We start from the raw sequence: 20,710 nt of genomic DNA on the forward strand, positions 1-20,710 counted from the left end.
CAGTGACATTACATGGGTATTTCATCCACAGTATCAAAAGATGATCTGCATTTACTGGGAGTTGAGTAAAAAAAAAATAATAACAACAATAAACAACAATAATTGAATTGGAAAGAGGAGTAGTTTAATTATGTGTTGATATATATTTAATCTAGATCATCAAAAATCCATTTCAAAGAAACTGTAAGAGCAATAATAAAAGTGAGTTACCTTTAGTTCAAATGTTTCATCATCAAATTTCTCTCCATATATACTTTCCCCACCAGAACCATCCCCATTAGTGAAGTCACCACCTTGCACCATAAACTGCCGCACAACTAGAAATTGAAATGAATAAAAGTAATTATATACACCCAGTATGCAAATATATACTTATATATACTGAGGATTCCTTTTAAACTAGTAGGATACAAGCTACTTTTTATAAATACCTCACTCTAAATTCTCAAGACATGACCAACATTTTTCCTTTAAGAACAATTGATTTAACATTTTAGATGATCTCTCCTCCTTCTACAAGAAGAAAGACACATTTTCAGTGTCAATATTTCATAAAAAAAATAATGCTTCCTTTTTAAATGATAAACAATTTATAGTTTGCATATCAAAGAAATACTCTCTGATTCTGACAGAATACTCATGTTTCCAAAGCAAGAGTTGCTCAAGAGATATGGCTAAGAACATTACTAAGAATATATGTATCAACAGGACTGGTACATGCGAGTGAATAAAAAATTTGGAATATAAAAACTTAACCCTCAAGATTTTTGACATACACTAAAAAAGTACAGTTATAATTAAAAACGATAACTAAAAACTATGGGAAAACACACACACACACACACACAAAAAAAAAAAAACATTAATATCCAAACCGAATATAGTACATGCCAATATCCATACAGCATTTATAAAATAAATTCAGAGAAAACAACTATAAAAAGATTTTTAACTTATATATGCTGGTATGTTCTCTCTTCAGCAAGAAAACACTCCATCCATATTGGAAGCTTTTGTCACTTGGTTAGACTATAAATTATATATTTAGTTTATTCCTTTATCCAAGTGTAAGCAAACAAAGTTTGGGCCTGAAATATCTTCAGGACTGGGGCAACTTGTGGCAAAGGTAGACAAACTTCACATCACTTATCTTAGTATCCCATAATGCAAAGCACATCTCCTTGCAGACATGTATAATGCTATGCATTATGGGAAGGGTCACTAGGTAAATATGACTTCTGCATTCCTTCAACCTTGGTATCACCTCTGGGTCTGGCTCCCACTGAAGAGATCTCAATAAAGGTCGAAACCAGTCTGGGTAGTGACCCATCCCATAATGCATAGCATTATACATGTCCACAAGGAGATGTGCTTTGCATTATGGGATACTAAGGCAAGTGATGTGAAGTTTGTCTACCTTTGCCATGAGTTGCCCCAGTCCTGAAGATACTTCAGGTGCAAACTTTGTTTGCTTACACTTGGATAAAGGATTAAACTAAATATATAATTTATACTCCATCCATCTTTTCATTGGACATTAACAGATGCTATATGGTCAATCTGATGCTTGGTGATGCACCATACTAGTCCTCGCCATGTAGTCCTGTTGTATGTTTTTCTAGAGGCTTCATCTCTCTGAAGATCAGTCACTCTAGACACAATCCATCCAGCCATCTCATTGACAGTAGTCTACCCTTTTCTCTTTTTCCAAGGAACTTATCCTTCTGTTACCATTCTGAGAAGCCCTCCTTCATCCTTTCAATGTGTCCAAAGTATTTCAACACTTTCTGTCAATATCCTTAAGGAGTCTTAAAGTTCTACTGATCCTTTCTAGCACACATCCATTTGTCTGCTTTCAGTACATGATATCCTCAACAGCCTTCTATAACTCCACATCTCAAAAGCAGCTATCCTTTTCCTATCAGACTTCTTTATGTTCCAAGTCTCATATCCATAAGTCACTGTTAGAAAAACAACTGCAACCAAAATCTCAACTTTGTTCCCAAGGAGATAGACCGATCCTTCCAGATTTTAGACAGGTCTCCAACTGTTATTTTAGCCATTCCTAATCTTCTAATGTCTTCTGAACAGCAATTCTTCACATTAATAATGGATTCCAAGTAGTCAATTAAGGCACACTTGTTTCTCAGGAGCTTCCCTGTTTGTATTTCCTTTGAGAACCATAATCTTTGTCTTTCTAGGATTGACCTGAAGTCCTCTGTTCTTACAGATGTTAACTTTGTCAAGAATTTGTCCTAGTTCTTCCTTGTCATTATAGAGGAGTATGGTAACATCAGCATACTTCAAATTACTGATTCATTCCACCTATCCTAATTCCTGTCTTGAGCTCATTCAATGCTACACTTGTGATATCTCCTCTGTATGGATACTAAACATGAGGAGAAAGTACGCTCCTTGCATAAATTTACTTTCTCCCTTTCCAACCGGAAGCCAATCAGTTAACCCAACACCTGTTCTTACTGTGACTTCTTGCACTGTAGAAATTAGCAATCAACCAGATAGTGTGTTGAGGAAAAATCCATTATTTTCATTACTTCCCAGTTTCACATGCTGAACATAGCCTTAAAATAGTCTAAGAAACACATTACCATAGTTAGTCTAATTTCTTTATACTTTTCTATGATTTGTCTAAGGCAAAGGATCTGATCTCTGGTATCCTTACCTTTCCTAAAATCTGCTTGTTTCTCAGACATCTCTGCCTCAACTTTGACCTCAATCCTATTTAGAATGATCTTTAATAAAATCTTGCTTGCATGAGAGATTAAACTAATAGTTCTATAGTTCTTGCAAGCCTTCATATCTCCTTCTTATGTAGTGGTATGAAACTGACTTCTAGTCTCTAGGCCAAAATCCCATCTCCTATATCCTTGTAATCAATCTATGAAACACTCTGAAGCCTTAATTAACTCTGCCGGGATTCCATCCATCTGGGGCCTTATTGTTGTTAAGCTGTTTAATTGCTCCTTTAACCTCATGAGTAAGTGAAGATGGTTCCAAATCGAAATTTTCTTAGTAAGAGAGCACTCCAAATTTTCTTTATCCTCTCTACTGAACAGTTCTTCACAGTACTCTTTTCATCTGTTTTTGACATTCAATTTGGGCTTACACTTGTGCTTTAGGTCAAACTAAATGAAACAGCCTTTTAAAATTGTGCCTCTTCATATGGAATTCTATCTCTTCACATTTCTTAGTATAAAAATGTTCCCTGTCCTGTCTGATGCTTTTCTTACTTCTCTGTATAATATTTTATATTCTTCCATTATGTTATCTTTGTTTCTTTGTCTTCTTTTGATCAGATCCCATGTTGAATCTGATATCCAGAGGTCTCTTGGTCTTCTAATTGGGCCTAGATACTTCTTGGCTGTATCCTCTATTATAACTTTGACCCTTTCCCCCTGCATTTCAGGTGAGTGTTCTCTTCATTAGTGTCAAAAAGATCTTCCAACAGTATTGAAGCTTCTTCTGTAAACCCATTAGGGATTACTCTGTCATCTAGGCTTGAAGGATGGGCATGACTTGGAAGGTTTCGAAGAATTAGTTTACTTCGGATCTATTTCAGTACCACAGAGTGCTCCTGAACAAGCACGTACATCAAAGATCTTCTACCATTGGAGAGCCAGGATGTAACTTCTACCACTGGAGAGCCTGGTGCCTTGAGCTATCAATGTAACTTCAAAATATCATCATGCTCAGGTAAAAAACATTTATTACATCCAAACACATGCATCAGACTAAAAAGTAGCTTGATTTGATTCTTTACAGGACATTTCCATTGGTCTACGGTCTTGGTTCTACGTGTCTTGAGAATTGCTAATTCTAGAGCACATCATCAATATTGTTACTAAAGACTTTTAGACTGCAGCTCCTCTGTGAAACCTCTTGGTATGTAGAGAACTACATATCACAAATATTTTATGGGAATGCATGTGGCAGCTTGCATCTCTAAACAAATTCTCTTAAGTCTCATGGTGAGATGATGTAAGCAGCTTTCTCAAGGAATGGGCACCTGTCATTCAAAATTTAAGTCTACTTGTTGTATTTTGGGCTCAGTATCATCTAGGGATTTCTTTTCCTTCAGCACATCAACAACTAGGACTTGCAAATACAGACACTTTCCCTAAATGAGATTATTATTCCATCTTGTATGACTAAGATATGTAAGGTGTAAATAACTACAAATCAAAGCAATCGAATGATCTCCTCTACAGGATAGAAAATTTGCAGATTGCACAGTTAAATCCATCTCTACAAATTGGAGGTGGGGTTTCATTGAAGGACAGTGCATAACAATTAATTTTAATATTATTTATTCATACACTGGTATCTGAAAGATGTTGATTTTATATAAGTATAGAACAGAAAAATGGAAAACAGCATATTGTAATAATCTTGCTTCATCTTCAATTATTAGTTTAAGCGTTGTAAAATGTTGACTACCTTAATTGTCGGCTGTTGCCATTTTTGCTATATTCTACTATATCTTATTTTTGCTCACACTCTATAGTCTAACAAATTTATTTGTTTTTCAACTGCACCAGTTAGACTATGTATTGAGGGCGATGCTATAAGTTTCTATAAGAGCCCCCCCCCCCTCCTAGTATATATATAAAAAGGGAAATAAAACTGAATGGTTAGCTAGGCGAGAATTTCTCTATTGACCTGGTAAGATTTATGCAAGTGTACTTGAGAAACAGTTGAGAAAGATTGTGGAAGGGAAGCTTGGTAAAGAATAAATTGGATTCAGGCCAAATACAGGCTGTCAGGATCAGATTTTCACTTTATGACAAATAGTTGAGAAATCGTGGGAAAATAACAAAGATCTGTATTTAAGTTTTGTAGATCTGGAAAAGGCATATGACAAGGTGCCAAGAGAGAAGCTGTTCAAAACGCTACAGTTATATGGTGTCAATGGGGCATTATATCAAGCAATACTTAGTCTTTATTTGAGTTGTAAGTCAGCAGTTAGAATTGAAAGAAGTACAGGAAGATGGTTTAATGTTAAATCTGATGTCAGACAAGGATGTACGTTACCACTTCTGTTATTTATTATCTATATGGATCATATTTTGAAGGAAAGTAGTATTAAACCTGATATCAAAATTGGATATGTTAATCTCAGCTCTTTACTTTATGCAATGATGATACACTTTAAAAAAAAAATCCAGTACAAGATTCCTTGAGGAAAGAGGAATGTAAAAGGAATCCAGAGATGATCAAGGTGATGGTAAAATTGAAGATAGAGATATTCTAGATGTCTGGAGTAATTACTTTTAAAGTCTGCTAAATGAAACAAGTAGAGAGCATGGTGAACAACAAGCTGGATTGGTTCAAGCCAAATAAATATGGAAATATCTGTTGTCAGGATCAGATTTTCACTTTAATACAAATAATTGAAAAATCATGGGAATATAACAAGGATCTGAATTTCATTTTTTCAGATCTGGAAAAGGCATAAGATGCCAAGAGAAAATCTGTTCAAAATATTACAGTTATATGGTGTAAATGGGACATTCTATTCATCAATACATAGTATATTTGAGTTGTAAATTAGAATTGAAGTACATGAAGATGGTTTGTTGTTAAATTGTGTTTGAGACAAGGGTGTACATTATCCCCTGTTATTCTTCATCTATATAGAGCACGTTATGAAGGAAGTGGTATTAAACCTGATATTAAAATTGGAGATGTTAATCTGAGCTCTCTACTTTATGCAGATGATGTTATACTTCTAAATAAATCTAGTACAATTCTGAAGGATTCCTTGACTAAACTGAATAACTGCTGTAATAAATTTGCTATGAAAATCAGCATTTTAACTCATGGATCAGAGAACTAGGTTAATAAAAAAAATTATCCAAGACTGAAGATCATAGATAGAGTTCTGACAAACATTAAGGAAGTGAACAGATAGTATCAATGGCAGTATCATATTACAAATGAGAATATTAGGAAAGAATCTGACACTGCTAGCATTCAGGAATGTGTTAACAGTGCAAGTTGTATGGCCATTTAATCAGAATGGGCAAAGAAAATTTAGCAAAACAAGTGTTTATTTTCAGGATGACAGAAAAAGATCCACAAGAAGACCAAGATCCAGGTGGATTGATACAATAAAAAGTACCTTTCAAGAGAGAAACATAAGATATGATAATATTGGACACTTGAGAGATAACAGATTAATAGAAAATTGTTAATAGGAAGTATACATAATGATGCGACTTTTCCATGTAGTACTATCATAATATTCTGTACACTTCTGAGTGTACGTGTTAGGATGATGATTATATTTGTACAGCTGAGTCTACAATTTACCTCTAAAAGATGCTCAACTTTAATTATTTTTAAAACTTCCTTATATATTTTTCTTTTCAATAGAATATTCATTTTTATCCTGAACCATTGTGTAGATATCACTATCAAAGTGTAGTTTCTTTTTTCTTGCTTTCTCTCCATGTAAATTTCAGCACATCTTTACATTGATGCTTGGTTTCAGTGATGACTACTCTGTGTTCTGAACAGAAATACAGCAAAGGATTTATCATTATAATTAATTATGTCCTTTTCTTCACATTTTCCTAAAACATTTCTATGTCTGGGATTCATTTCCTATCCTTCTATTTAGATCTTCACCAAGGTCTTCATTTTCTTTATGCAGCTATTTCTGATGACTTAAAAATTTTCCCATTTCTCCCTTCTGTGAGCCATAGGCACAAATATGTCTCACTGTCCAATAATACATTTTGAAATTTGTCATCATGATTAGTATACTGATGCTATTCCTTTTTCCTGACATTAACTGCATACATATAAAATCCTATAAAAGTTTTGTATGAAATTTGACCAGAGAGCTTATGGGAATACACTCGCTGATATTTACGAATTGCCGTAGCTGAACCTTATAGGAGAGATGACTACTATGCCCAAGCATCCATATATTCCCCTCCTATTGGTCCAATTTGAAAAGATTTCACTGGCCTCACAGCTGTTTCAAACTGGTTGGTTATCATCAGAGACCAGGCAGAAACCTTAAGAAAGCAAAAACTCTCAGTACTAAGGAACTTGAAACATCGGAGAGGTATAACCTCTCCGATGTTGTCCAACCAGTTTAAAACAGCTGCCAGACCAGTGAAACCTTTTCAAAATGGACCAATAGGCAGGGAATATATGGATGCTTGGGCACAGTGGTTATCTCTCCTATAAGGTCCTGTAAGAGCAACTCGAAAATATCAGCGAGTGTATTCCTGTAAGCTCTCTGGTCAAATTTCATATAAAACTTTTATACTTTCTATATTCGGCTTTGAAATAATGCTGGATTTAAAATCCACTTAATTTTTATAAATTTGCATCACCGAAGTGAAGCCTTTTGGCTCTTTATTTTAGTAAAATCCTATATTTATTACTTAGAAGGATATCACATTTCAATGTTCATCTCAGAACACCAATTATGTTCATGTGGTACTTATCCAGATCTTCTGTCAGTTTGACTTCTTTTCCATTGATACTTCTAATGCTGATGGTGCATATCTTCAGTTCTTTGGATACTGAATTTGTTCTAGTAGTTGACTTTTTCACTGTTCATCCTGGTTGCTTGACGAAAACAGTTGGATTCTTGTTTAACTGGGTCATATGTCACTTCCACGAAATATCGTGTCAAAATACCCAGTCAGTTCTCTGCATTTTTTTAAAGGCTATGTGGATGTCTCCTCCCAGGTATTGAGTACTGACCCACAGACAACCCTTGCTCTCTCTGAGTCACATTCCAAATTACATAAAAGTAATAGAAATAGCTTATAGAATGTTATTGGTCAGACAAACAAATGGAATCACATTTTTAAACTGAAAGTATGTTTAATCTATCTCTGGCTAATGATAACTAAACCAAAAACTAGTGTGAATGATATATTCAAATCTAAGGAAAACTGGAAATTCTTTTCAAATTTCCTGTATAATCACAGGTAGGTTTGTTTTTTTAATTTCTTCATTATTTATGAATTTCTGATAAGCAAAGTGACTGGGCATTACGTTTGACTAATGACTGCTTATAAGAAAATTAAAATTACTATCTAGCATAATGAATACAGCATTCAGTCTAATCCAACTGATGCCTTTCCAGTCTGCAGAGGATTAGTTAGCTGGAATAATCTGATATTAAGATGACAGAACTCATTTCAACAGTAAATGCTGTATAATCCACTTAGATTAAATGAGAAATGAAGACTTACCATGTCTCAAAATCAAAACCAGAACTGTAAAGCCCATACCATAAATAAAACTAATTAGGCACAAAGGTTGGATGTAAATATACCAATACATATATATATATACACTATCTACCAATAATTGTCCAGACACCCCTGTTATTTGAAGTTATGGAACATTCCAGGTTCCATAACTTCAAATAACAGTTTAATAATAACATAAAAACAGGTGTACAGATAGTAGGAAGCAGCAGTTCATCATAGCAGTTCGGCAACACAATGTGAATTTAGTGACTTCGAGAGAGGTGTCATCATGGGCTGTCACATTGGTAGCATGTCTATACATGCCATTACAACTCAACTGGAGCATCAAAAATCAACAGCTGGTGATGTGATCAACAAATGGAGATGTTCTGGCATCACTAGTGCAGGAAAACACCCAGGGTGGCAGCCGAAAATGATTGACAGGGACAGGAGAATGGATAAAACAGTTGGCACAAAAAAAACTGGCAGAAAATGGTACTCTGGAGTGATGAATCAAAGTTCACCTGTTTCCAGTCTAATGGCGGGGGTGTGGAGGCAACTGGTTTGGAGTAGGACCACTGGTCGTTGTCCATGGTTCCATGAAAGCAGCTCAGTACCTTGTTATTCTGGATAATCGGGTGCTGCCTACACTGTGGAACTTTTATGGAACAGACCTGTGTTACTATCAAGACGACAATGCCCCATGCCACAAAGCTGCAGCTGTTATGGAATGGTACGAAGAGATGGATGTTAAATGATTTCCCTGGCCCGTGCAGAGTCCTGCTGACCTCAGCCCTATCGAACACCTGTGAGATAAATTGGAGCGCCAATTGAGGTTCAGAGCAGCATGTCCTCAATCTGTCGCTAAACTCAGTGCTGCTTTGATGGAGGAATGGAGACAAATTCCACCTGAATGTCTGCTGCACATTGGTAAAAAGCCTCCCTCAAAAGGATGCAGGAAGTGATCAAAGTCAAAGTTGGACATGCCCGATATTAGGGTTCGCCTGCTGGTATCAACTGTAAATTGCTAAAGTGTCCGGACAATTATTGGTAGATAGTGTGTATGTGTATGCGCGCACGTGCACACACACACACACACACACACACACACACACACACGCAGTCTTTTCTGAATTAATAACAAAATCATACCCTAGGTACTTACTTCTATGAAATAAACAGCCTTTGTAATGCAAAGGTTTTCCTTTTTTACCAATGCCTTTTTCTCCTGTGCATAGAGCTCTGAAATTTTCTACTGTCTTAGGAGCAACATCTTTAAAAAGTTCAATTATTACTCTTCCAACTAGCAGAAATATAAAAATATGAGTAAAATATATGCAATAACTCATTCATATAATATTAAATTCATATCAATATTCAGAGCTGCCAAAACAGTCACATAAATAAAAGTAGATCAAATAATTCACAGGCTGAATTTTCTTTTTTCCCATACACACATTTTCTTCTATGGCTTAAAAACATGAATGCATGTTATGAAGCTTTGTTTTAAGTGTCTGGGAGGAACCACATGTAAAAAAAAAAGTACAAATATATAAAAGTCAGTTATGAAACTTAATGTTTATCTTTGTACATGTGATCTAAAACTGTCAAATTAATCACTGTATATCTAATGTAGTTTAATTAAGGGCCTCCTTATTGTGTGAGCAGAATAACATGCTTTGCTTTTGTTGTGTGGGAAAAGATATGATTCAAATTGTGCCAGTGATGTAAGAAACATTTCTGGGAAAAAATGTTTTTTTTTTTTAAATGAAGACAAGTTAGCTTCATAATAGAGGTAAACAGGACCCTCCCCCCCACACACACATGTAGGTTTTTGATTTTCATCCTACAAACCAGTCTCAGTAATTGGGGACCTGGAACTAAGAGTTCCTCATGCAGAGGGTAACTAAGCAATGAACCTGAAATTTGTATATACACTGTATTTATTTTATATCCCAGAAGTAGAGAGGAAAATGTAGCCTCACAGTTTCAAAAGAGAGAGTGATAAAATTACCTTCTCATCTTCTCAACTTCCTATCAGCAATTTTCCTCCAAATTAATCTGTTATGTCAAGACTCCAATATTATCAGATCTTAATATTTCTGTCTTATTTTGCACTTCTTACTGCATCAATCCACCTAGATCTTGGTCTTTTCCCTGCCAACCTGACAAGAACACTTTTTGCAAACCATCTCTCTCTCTCTCTCTCCAATTCTGTTTGAGTGACCATACAACATGAGATTAGCTTTGCTAACTTCTTGTGGTAAAAAAAAAAAAAAAGGTTACTGCTAAAAAAGGATATATGCGAAATTATAAGGTGGGTAATTATGGGAAGCTCCATGGGAAATCAGCATCAAATCCCATATATGATGCAAAGAACTTTTATAAGGGCTTTTCAACTAAAGGTGAGTTAGCTAACAGAGGCATGGGAATGCTTTTGCATTGGGGGAAGATGCCAAGGGTACCAGTGGCAAGATATTTTACCAATTTTTGAAACTGTGAGGCTACAAATGGTGCTTAGCTATCAATTTTCCAAGGGCATTAAAAGTCTAGCTCTGGCACTGCTAGCTGGTATAATATGGAGGTAGTAAGTTTTTTTCCTCCTCCAAAACAGCCAGAAGAGCATATGCAAAAAAAAAGACATGACAAAATGATCTCACAGTCTTAGTTACCAACTTTTGCAATATGTCTTCAGAACTTCAACTCCCTGTTAACTATTATCCCCGAGTCTCTAGCTTCATCGACATGATACACAGTATGTAACCGTTTTAACCAGAAGTGAATACCCTCACATTTTGCAACATTAAATTGATGATCATTATTTTTTGCCTACAATGCCAACTTATTTAAATCATCTTGCTGGCTATCTCCATCACCTACATCAATTATTGCCCTCCCCAGTTTTGCATCATCAATAAACAATTGAATATTCCCCTTAAATCTTTCTTATATCATTAATATACAAATTAAATAGTAGTGGCCTTAATTTAGAACCCTGAGATACTCTACTAGTTACCCTCATTCTCCTAGACTCCTTTCTTCTTCTTTTCAGCCATTTTCTGTCCACTGCTGGATGAAGGCCTCTTCTAGTTCTTTCCACCTTTCTCTGTTCTTGACAATGGTTGACCAATTTTTCCCAAGAAATTTTGACAGTTCATCACTCCACCTTCTTTTAGGACATCCTTGGCCTCGTTTCCCTTCTTTTGGAATCCAGTTCATTACTATAGTGGTCCATCACACATCTTCTCTCCTGTATAGATGTCTGGCCCATTTCCATTTTAGTCGCTTAAGGTGAAGAATGATGCGAATCTGGCTTCTTATCCAGGTGTTTCGCTTCTAATCTTTTAATGTGATGCCTAGCATCAACCTCTCAATTTTTCTCTGAGTTGTTGTTAGTTTATTTGCCAGTGCTTTTGTTAGCGACCAAGTTTCACAACCATACATGATGACTGGAAGTATACACTGGTTAAATGTCTTCCTTTTTGAAACAGAGTGGGGCATCATTGTTTTGAAAAATGCTTTTCAATTTTCTGAATGCACTCTAGGCAAGTTGAACTCTCCTATTTATTTCCATTTTGAGTCCACAGTTTAGATCAATGAGATGACCTAAGTATGTATATGAAAAGACTCTTTCCAAGAAATTGTTTTCTATTATTATGTTTTTTGGTGTTACAAAATGATTAAACATGATTTTAATTTTTTCACTGTTTATTTTTAGACCAACTTTTCTGCTTTCATGATATAGGTCTTCTATCATTCTATTAAGGTCTTCTGGAGTGTTTGCAAAAATTATGATATCATCTGCATATCTTAGATGTGTTAAGTTTCTGTTATTAATTTTTATACCAAGGTTTGTTCAGTTTATATTATTAAATATTTCTTGAAGGACTGCTGTAAAGATTTTGGGTGATAGAGAGTCTCCTTGTCGGACACCTTTTTCAGTTGATATTTTACTGCTACTTGTGTGAAGTTGGATTGTTGCAGTGTGGTATATTTCCTGGAGGAGGTTCATATATTCTCCAGGAATTTCCTGTTTCTGGAGTGCTTTGATTATTGCATTAGTTTTGATGGAATCGAATGCTTTTTCATAATCAATAAAGGCCAAACAGAGAGGCAATTGGTTTTCTTCTGCTTTTTCTATTATTTGTTTTACTGCATGAATATGATCATTTGTATTAAAGCCTTTATGGAATCCTGCTTGTTCTACTGGTTGATTTGAGTCTAGGAGAGAGGTTAACCTGTTTGTTATTACTTTTGTGAGAATTTTGTACAGATTGGAGAGAATACTAATTGTCTATTGTTCTTTACTTCTTCTTTGTCCCTCTTTTTAAATAACAATATCAGAGTAGCATTTTTCCAGTTTTCTGGTATCTTCCCCTCTTCTAGGCATATATTTAGTAAGTTTGTGACATGGCGAATGATATTATTTCCTCTCCATTTAATGTGAATTAGATTGTCACAAGGACATTTTCCATTTGTTTTAATGATTATTTTGTTTCATCTGAAGTGAATGGGGAGATGAATTCTATATGCGACGGAGAAGAGTTATTTATATTTGATTTATCTATTGAAGGATCACTATAGAGTTCTTTATAAAATTCTTCTAGCTTGCTTAGGATTTGTTCCTGGTTTCTTATTATAGTTCCATTCTCTTCTTTTATTGCAGTTATTTGACTTTTGCCAACTGATAAATGTTTTCTTAGTATTTTCATATTTTTAGTTTTCAATTGTTTCTTTTATTGTTTTAGTGTTATAAGATCTTATTTCATTTCTTATCTTTTTCCTTATTGTTTTGCATAGTTCTGCATATTCTATTTTAGAATTAAGTTTTTCTCTTGTTTCATATTTCGTCTCTTTTTAGTAGTTGTAAGGTTTCCTCTGAAAGTTTATGGTCTTTTTGTTGTTTGTTGCTTTTGAATTCATTGTCTGCTGAGATTATTACTTCTGTTACATTTCTGCTTATTTTATTTATGTCTTCTTCAAATAAATTTATTAACGTTTTTGATCGAGTTTTTCTTCGTAATCTTTCTTGTTTTCAATAGGTTTTAAGTCTAAATTTCTTGATTTTTTGTTGTTTAGCCATTTTATTCTTTCCAATTTGGGGTTTATTTTAATTTTGGCTCTCAACAGTCGGTGGTCACTTCCTGTTTTTACTTGATTTAGTACTGACGTATTTTGAACTTTTGTAGAAAGGCTTATGTGCTGGTTAAACATGATGATTAATACTTAAGGAATTGAACACGTACACTATAAATATAAATTAAATCAACTTTAATATATACTTTCCGATATTTCGACAACGTCACATTGCCATCTTCATGGAAACTTAAGATAAAGACACGTGCACGCAAGTATTACATAAGTGCCCCAAATTTGTGAAACATACATCAGAAGAACTTCAGCCCAAAGGCCAAGAACACCTAATATAGCCTGCCAGGGGGCACCATCAGGACTTTAGGAAAATGGTATCTTCCTCGCTTTGTTTCACATTTGCTGTTATGTAGTACTTGAGTGCATGTATCTTTATCTTAAGTTCCCATGAAGATGGCAACATGACATTGCCAAAATATCGGAAAGTATATACTAAAGTTGATTTAATTTATATTTCTAGTGTACGCATTCAATTCCTTAAGTATTAATCATCATATCTTGAACTATTTCTTTATTGTTACATGGTATATAATCTATTTAATTTTTTATTTCTCCATTTGGACTTCTCTATGTCCATTTACTTTTGAGGGCTTTCTTAAAAAATGTATTCATAATGTAAAGCTTGTTACTGATAGAGAATTCTGTAAGAGCCATTCCTGAGTTGCTGCTTGTACACGATAGGACCATATACATATGGTCCTATCGTGTATATTTGGTGAATGGGATTTGGCGTTAAAATCGCCCATTACTATAGTAAAGTTTTGATTGCTATTTCTTTTTTTTTGTCTAGAGTGTGCTGCAGTGAGTCATAAAATACTTCTATCTCTTCATCAGTGTGGGATGAGGTGAGAGCATATATTTGGATGATCCTAATTTTAAGTTTGCAGTTTATTTATTTTTTATTATTATTATTAGAACGGGCAACTCCAAAGAGTCCTTAGACTCATCGAGGTAGGCCCTAACATCATGTCAAGAACAACTATTCAACATTCACACAGTATCTATCATACTTCGCCTTGAACTCATTTACAGTCAAAAAATCAAAAATTTGATTTTTTCTTGTGGAAAAACCAAAGTATTTTTCCACAACAGACTCTGGCAGCTTATTCCACTCATTCACCACTCTCCAAGCAAAAATCCTAGCTCTAACATCCCTGCTAACCACACTCCTGCCCAGCTTCCATGGATGGCCCCCCTAGTCCTCCCACCACCAGTCCTATTCTCAAAAATATCTTCTGGATTAATCTTATAGAAACCCTTCAGTAATTTGAATGTTTCAATCATACCACCCCTTTTTCACCTATCAACCAATTTCTGCAACCCACAAATCTTCAACCTGTTCTCATAAGGTTCATTCCATAGACCTGCTATCATTTTAGTCACTCGTCTCTGGATCCTCTCCACCTCCTCCCCATCAAGAGGGAAACCCTGGCACCCATATGTGGGCACAGTAGTCTAGATGGGGTCTTATCAAGGCTCGATATAGAGTAACAATAACCTGTTTGTCTCTGCTTTTCAAAGTATCTTTCAGCAACCAAGTAATTTGATGAGCTGATTTAGCCACTTTTGCAATGTGCACACCTAAACTTCAACTCCCTATCCACCAACACTCCCAAATCCCTGGCCTCTTCAATCTCCTGGAGTACAGTTCCACCAATGTGGTATACTGCTGCTAATCTTTCACCCCAAATTGCATATCCTTGCACTTTGCCACATTAAATGACATCCATTCTCCTTAGCCCAGCTTTCCAAACTATCCAAATCATCCTGCAAAATTTTGACATCCTGTGCATTCACTATTGCTCTACCCAACTTTGCATCAACAGCAAACAACGAACAGTTCCTCTGAGATCCTTTCCTATATCGTTAATGAACAAATTAAACAAGAACAGAATCCTGTGGCACACCACTAGTCACAGGTCGTCTTTTGGAGTCTACTCGTGAATAAACCCTATATCTATCCCCCATATGCTGCAGTTTACTAATTAGAATTCCATGTGGTATCCTGTCAAAAGCCTTAGCAAGGTCCAGTAGGATCACCGTAAACTCATTACACTTATCCAGTTCAGCAGTCACTGTGTTAAAATGTGAGCAAGTTACTGAGGCATGATCTACCCTTGACAAAACCATGCTGTTCCCCATACAGTATCCCATTTTCATCTATCCATTCCTGTATTCTCCTCTTGACTATTTTCTCCAAGACCCTGACAACAATTCCTGATATGCTAATCGGTCGGTAATTTACAACATCAGTCTTGGAACCACCTTTATGCAGTGGAACTATTTTCACCTCTTTCTACCCCCTCGGGACTAACCCAGACCCGAGACTCAAATTAAACAAAATGGCCAAACGCACTGACAATTCTTTAGCTGCTTCACGTACGACACAAGCTGGTATACCATCCAATCCCATAGATGTATTGACATTGAGGTTTTGTAATAGACTATTCACCTCCACTTCATTCACCACAATTCCCATATAAGCTGTTGGTTCCTTCAATCCTGCAATGTCAATACACCTGGATGATATACTCATGTAAAGTGCTCGCTCAGTAATTCCACTATATCAACTGATTCGGTTACCTCCCTACAATCGGCATTCTTTAAAATCATTTTGTAGTATACATTTTTTCTTTTACTTGCAACATATCGAAAACACTTTAGGATTCTCTTCAGCCTGCATGGCTAATTTTCTTTCATATTCCGCTTTTGTTTTTCTTACCACACTCATTACCCTTCTGGCCTGCGCTTTATACCGTTCATATGCCTGCAGGTCACCTTTCTCCTTAAATTCCCTCCACAGTTGTTTCTTTTTTTGCAGCTCAAGCTTAATGGTGTTATTCACCCATTTAACCACTTACTTGATTTACTATTCGGACTTTAGGTATATAGTCAGCCATTGCCTCCTGCAAACACTCCTTAAACGCCTCCCATGCACTATCAACATTCAGCCCTTACAGTTTTACATGCCATGGCACTAAACCAAGCGAACTCCTAAGCTTGTCATACTTATCAGCCAGGTAATTCTACATGTACCCTGTCTTAATTGAAAATTCCACACATTTAGCCACCTCCCAAGTCAAGACCCTATGATCACTCTCACCGATTGGTGGCGTGATCATATTCATTACAGCCAAATTCTCAAATGCAATTACCATATCTAGCACTCTCTGACCCCTAGTATTTTCCATTACATGCTGTCACAGATAGTTATCCCTTAATAACTGAATAAAATCCAATTCCTTCCTCCCATGCATCCTCTCCTCCTTCCAATTAATGTTACCATTGCTGAAATCCCACATAATAATTACCCTCCTTCCACTCATTGCTTCTATTTGCTTATGCATACTGTCCACACCATCTATTCCATCACCTGGTCTATAGCAGCACCCAATTGTATATTTTGTTCTGCTAGCTTCAATCTCACACCAAACAGCCTCAAATGTGCTCTTTTCTCTATCCAGCAGTTCAACTTCTATTCTCCTTGGCTGTAGTTCATCAACTATCATCAATAACACCCCCCCCTCCCAATTTATTCTCCCTGTCCCTCCTGAACACATTCAATCCCACTAGCTATATCATCTTCTGTCAACCATGTTTCACTAATGCCAATAACCTGTGGCCTGGAAGAGTCAACCAAGGCCAAAAATTCTTCCTTCTTGTTCCTAATACTTCTGGCATTAGTATACACGATATTAGTATAATGCAGAACCCCGTTAGTCCCACCCTTATTTTGATGCCTTATACTAACTATCCCATTTGGGTTGTCCTTCTACTTGCTCGGGTAAATTATACACATTCATACACTCAACTGCCTCCCTAAAGTATCTGCTCCCCCCCCTTAATAACTCTAGTTTCCCTGATTCTGCACATCGACTTCCACTTCATTCAACAACACTTTTTCAAGTCTCTGCACACCAAATCCATTCAAATGAATACCATCCATCTTATATAAATCCTTTCGCCCATCAAACTCACTCCACACCACTCCTCTTGCATAACCTGCGCATAGAGTCATTTGCAATTATGGCCCTCCTTCTCATATCTTCTCTCTCATACTGTGGTAACAGACTCACTATCCTAACTCTCTCACTCTTTTCTTTTGCTACCTCTAGTAATTCCTTCAAGTCCTCTCTCATAGGCGTTTTATCTCTATTTAAGTCATTCGTTTCTGCCACTACTATCATTTCTTTCACCCTCTGCTTTTGCACTCTGATAGACTCGCTTACATCCTTAATTTTTGCACACGGTAAGTACGATTTTAACACACTCTCATCTATTACACCTCTTACTAAAGAATCTCCACACAACACTCGTTCCTTCATTTTGCTTACACTCACAATCAATCATACGCTTATTTTTCTTATCATACTTTTGCCTTTTAGTAGCTGATGTGCTCGGTATAGAATTTTGCAAACACTCCACCTGCCGCTTCGCCCTGTGTATCACTCCGTGCAACCATGCGATCTCACTCATTGCAACTAACTCATCATTTTTATTATCCGTTAAACCATTCACTCTTTCTGTATTTTTACCTTCATTCTCACTTTCAACCAGGAAGAGAGAGATCAAGGTTCATCCCTTGATCTCTCCCTTCCTGCCAGGTATTGTAAAAAAAAAGTCTTCGGTGTTGATCCTATAAAACTCCTTTAATACCTTATATGCTTCTATCATGTCTATCTTCTATCAAAAACTAGTTAATAGACGATTATTCATCTATTAACTAGTTTTTGAAGCCTACAGAACTGCAATCTATTCTCATAAGCAGTATTCCGCAGACCTGAAACAATCTCAGTTACTCACTTCTGGATCCTCTTCACCACTTCTTTATCTCCATGGAATTCAGTTAAACGGATCTGTGCACAAGTCCAGATGTGATGACCTCACATTAAAGACTTATAAAGGGGAATATTTCTTATCTGTGCTTGACAACGTGTGTGTTCTTCAGCAGCCATGCAATCTGATGTTCTATTTTGGCTATCTTTTGTTCCAGTATACTGACAGATATATATGTTTGCATTCTTCCTGGATATGTTTTTCATATTTTTATTCTTTATTATTTTATCTAATAATTTTTGCTCCAATCATTTGGAATATTCTTTATCACTTTTACGATCTTTGATTCCTTTTCTCAGGTGGAGTACAGGAAAGGTGTGATAGTACAACATGACGAAATTACATCATTACTAACTTCCAATCAACAAATTAATCTGTTATCTGTCAAGACTCAAATATTATCAAATCTTATATTTCTGTCTTCTAAGTCCCTTCTTACTAGATCCATCTACCTAGATCATGGCCTTCCTCTGGGTCTTTTCATTCCATCCTGGCAAAGAATACTTGTTTTACAAACCTTTACTCTCACCCTCCCATTCTGTTTAAGTGACCATACCATCTGAGATGAATTCTGTTAACACATTCCTGAATTCTGACAATGTCAAATACCTTCCTAATATTTTCATTATTAATATGATTCTGCGACTGATGCCATCTATTAACTCCCCTAATCTTTCCAGAATTCCATATAGGTTCTCCATTCAGGATGCAGTTCAGGATGTCTTACCTATTTTCTTAGTCTATTTTTTTATTGCTGATTTTCACAATTCATTACAGCAGTTATTCAATTTAGTCACAGCATCCTCTTTGTACTGAATTTATTTAGGAGTATAACATCATCTGCATATAATAAAGTGCTGTGATTAACATATCCACTTTTGATATCAGGTTTAATGCACTTTCTTTCATAATGTACCCCATACAGATAATTAATAACAGTGGAGATGATGTTCACCTTTGCCTCACACCTGATTTAAAATCAAACCATCTACCTGTATATCATTCAATTCTAACTGCAGACTTACAACTCAAATAATGTACTGTTCAATTAACTGAAACTTTTTGAACAGCTTTTCTCTTGGCACCTTTTCACATGCCATTTCCTGATCTACAAATACAGTCGGGTCTCTTTTTATGCGGTAAATACGTTCCATAGAAAAGTGCACATAAAAAATCGCACAAAAAAGGCCTAACTTAGGCTTAGGGATACGTTCCATAATTTTCTAAAACCACATAAAAGCAAAGCAATGAATTAAAATAAACCTAAAATTGCATAAAAAAGTTTATGAAAATAAGAATGCCTAAGTTGGTTTTAAAGCTTTATTCATTTAATTTTATTGAAAAGTAAAAAATTTTTTTTTACATTTTGTCATCAGAATTATCATCGCTATTAGACAATATTTTGCGAACTGGTGCAAAATCACTTTCATCACCAGAAGAGATAGTCAGCACATCAGATCTATATGGTAAAGGCAGTGGTTCTTCACAAACAGAATTAGCTACACCCTCGTTCTGTGCTGATTTTTTTCTTCTGACAATGTAATCAGTGATTAAACTTTGCGATGATGATTTCACTAATTTTTTATACAGCTCGCGATATCCAGACATACAGTTCTTCAGCTCATGTTGGAATTTAAAGGCTCATTCAGAATTTGTGTCATTAACAAGAAAATGATTTTCCAATTTATTGCACAGTTCAAGAACTTCTCGAATTACATTTGCAGTGAGGAGGACAGGTTTTTCTTCCACTTCACTATCGTTTTCTTGATCTTTGATGATATCTAAAGTTAATCGATATCCAATAATATTATGTTAGAGGTTTAATGGAATATTAACAACACTGAGAAAGGATTAAAACTAATTTTAATACTTCCAATATTTCGTCTCCGTCACAGAGACATCTTCAGGGATTACAAAAACATTTTTTAACAACACACAAATACAATACAAAGTGAAACTAAAGTCCTATCTAGGTGGTGTGCCCTCTATGGGCATTTGCAGGTATCTCAGTGCTGTTAATATTCCATTAAACCTCTAACATGAATTCTTCACAGCACTTAAGCCTCAACACACGTATCCAATAATATCATCGTCACTTAAGGCATTATCCACAAGCAATTCGTCTACATCATTCTGGTGAAATGTATCAAAATCTTCTCCATCAATTTCATGTGCCAAAGTAATGATTTCAGCTGATAATGCAGATGTTTGAATAGTTGGACTGTTTGCAACACATCCAGGCCAATCTACTTTCCAGCAGGCATTTAAAGTTTGTGGTCTTATGTCAGCGATAGCAGATGCAACATGATTTAAACAGTCCAAAATAGAAAATTTTTCCAAAACGTCAGTTACTGTTAATGATTCATTTTCTAGTTTATCCAATATAAATTGAAAAGTGTGTTTAATGTAATATTTTTTAAAAGTAGCAATCATGCCTTGATCTAATGGCTGAATAATGCTTGTTGTATTGGGTGGAAAAA

The 20,710-nt window shown here is 35.6% G+C and overlaps 2 protein-coding genes across 8 annotated transcripts in view; one reads left to right on the forward strand and one right to left on the reverse strand.

Annotated features, from left to right (window-relative positions):
* The window catches only part of LOC150100692 (AN1-type zinc finger protein 2A), a 316,183-nt gene that overhangs the window by 199,104 nt on the left and 96,369 nt on the right, over positions 1-20,710 (forward strand). For 2 of the 7 annotated variants that reach the window (XM_090401819.1, XM_090401823.1), the window contains one exon: positions 14,185-14,239. The exons of the other annotated variants lie outside the window; for them this stretch is intronic. The gene's annotated coding sequence lies outside the window, so the exon portion shown is untranslated. The remainder of the gene's footprint in view (positions 1-14,184; positions 14,240-20,710) is intronic. 7 annotated transcript variants of the gene reach the window in all.
* Positions 1-20,710, reverse strand: part of Cyp40 (Cyclophilin 40) — a 113,056-nt gene that overhangs the window by 70,547 nt on the left and 21,799 nt on the right. The window contains exons 2-3 of the mRNA XM_090401814.1: positions 9,409-9,546; positions 211-317 (exon numbers count right to left, since the gene is read on the reverse strand). Coding sequence (XP_090257940.1) covers positions 211-317; positions 9,409-9,546 — 245 coding nt within the window. The remainder of the gene's footprint in view (positions 1-210; positions 318-9,408; positions 9,547-20,710) is intronic.

The sequence above is a fragment of the Typopeltis vanoorti genome, chromosome 12 (assembly GCF_054136105.1).
Source record: "Typopeltis vanoorti isolate ZY-2024b chromosome 12, IOZ_Tvanoo_1.0, whole genome shotgun sequence".
Lineage (NCBI taxonomy): Eukaryota > Metazoa > Arthropoda > Arachnida > Uropygi > Thelyphonidae > Typopeltis > Typopeltis vanoorti.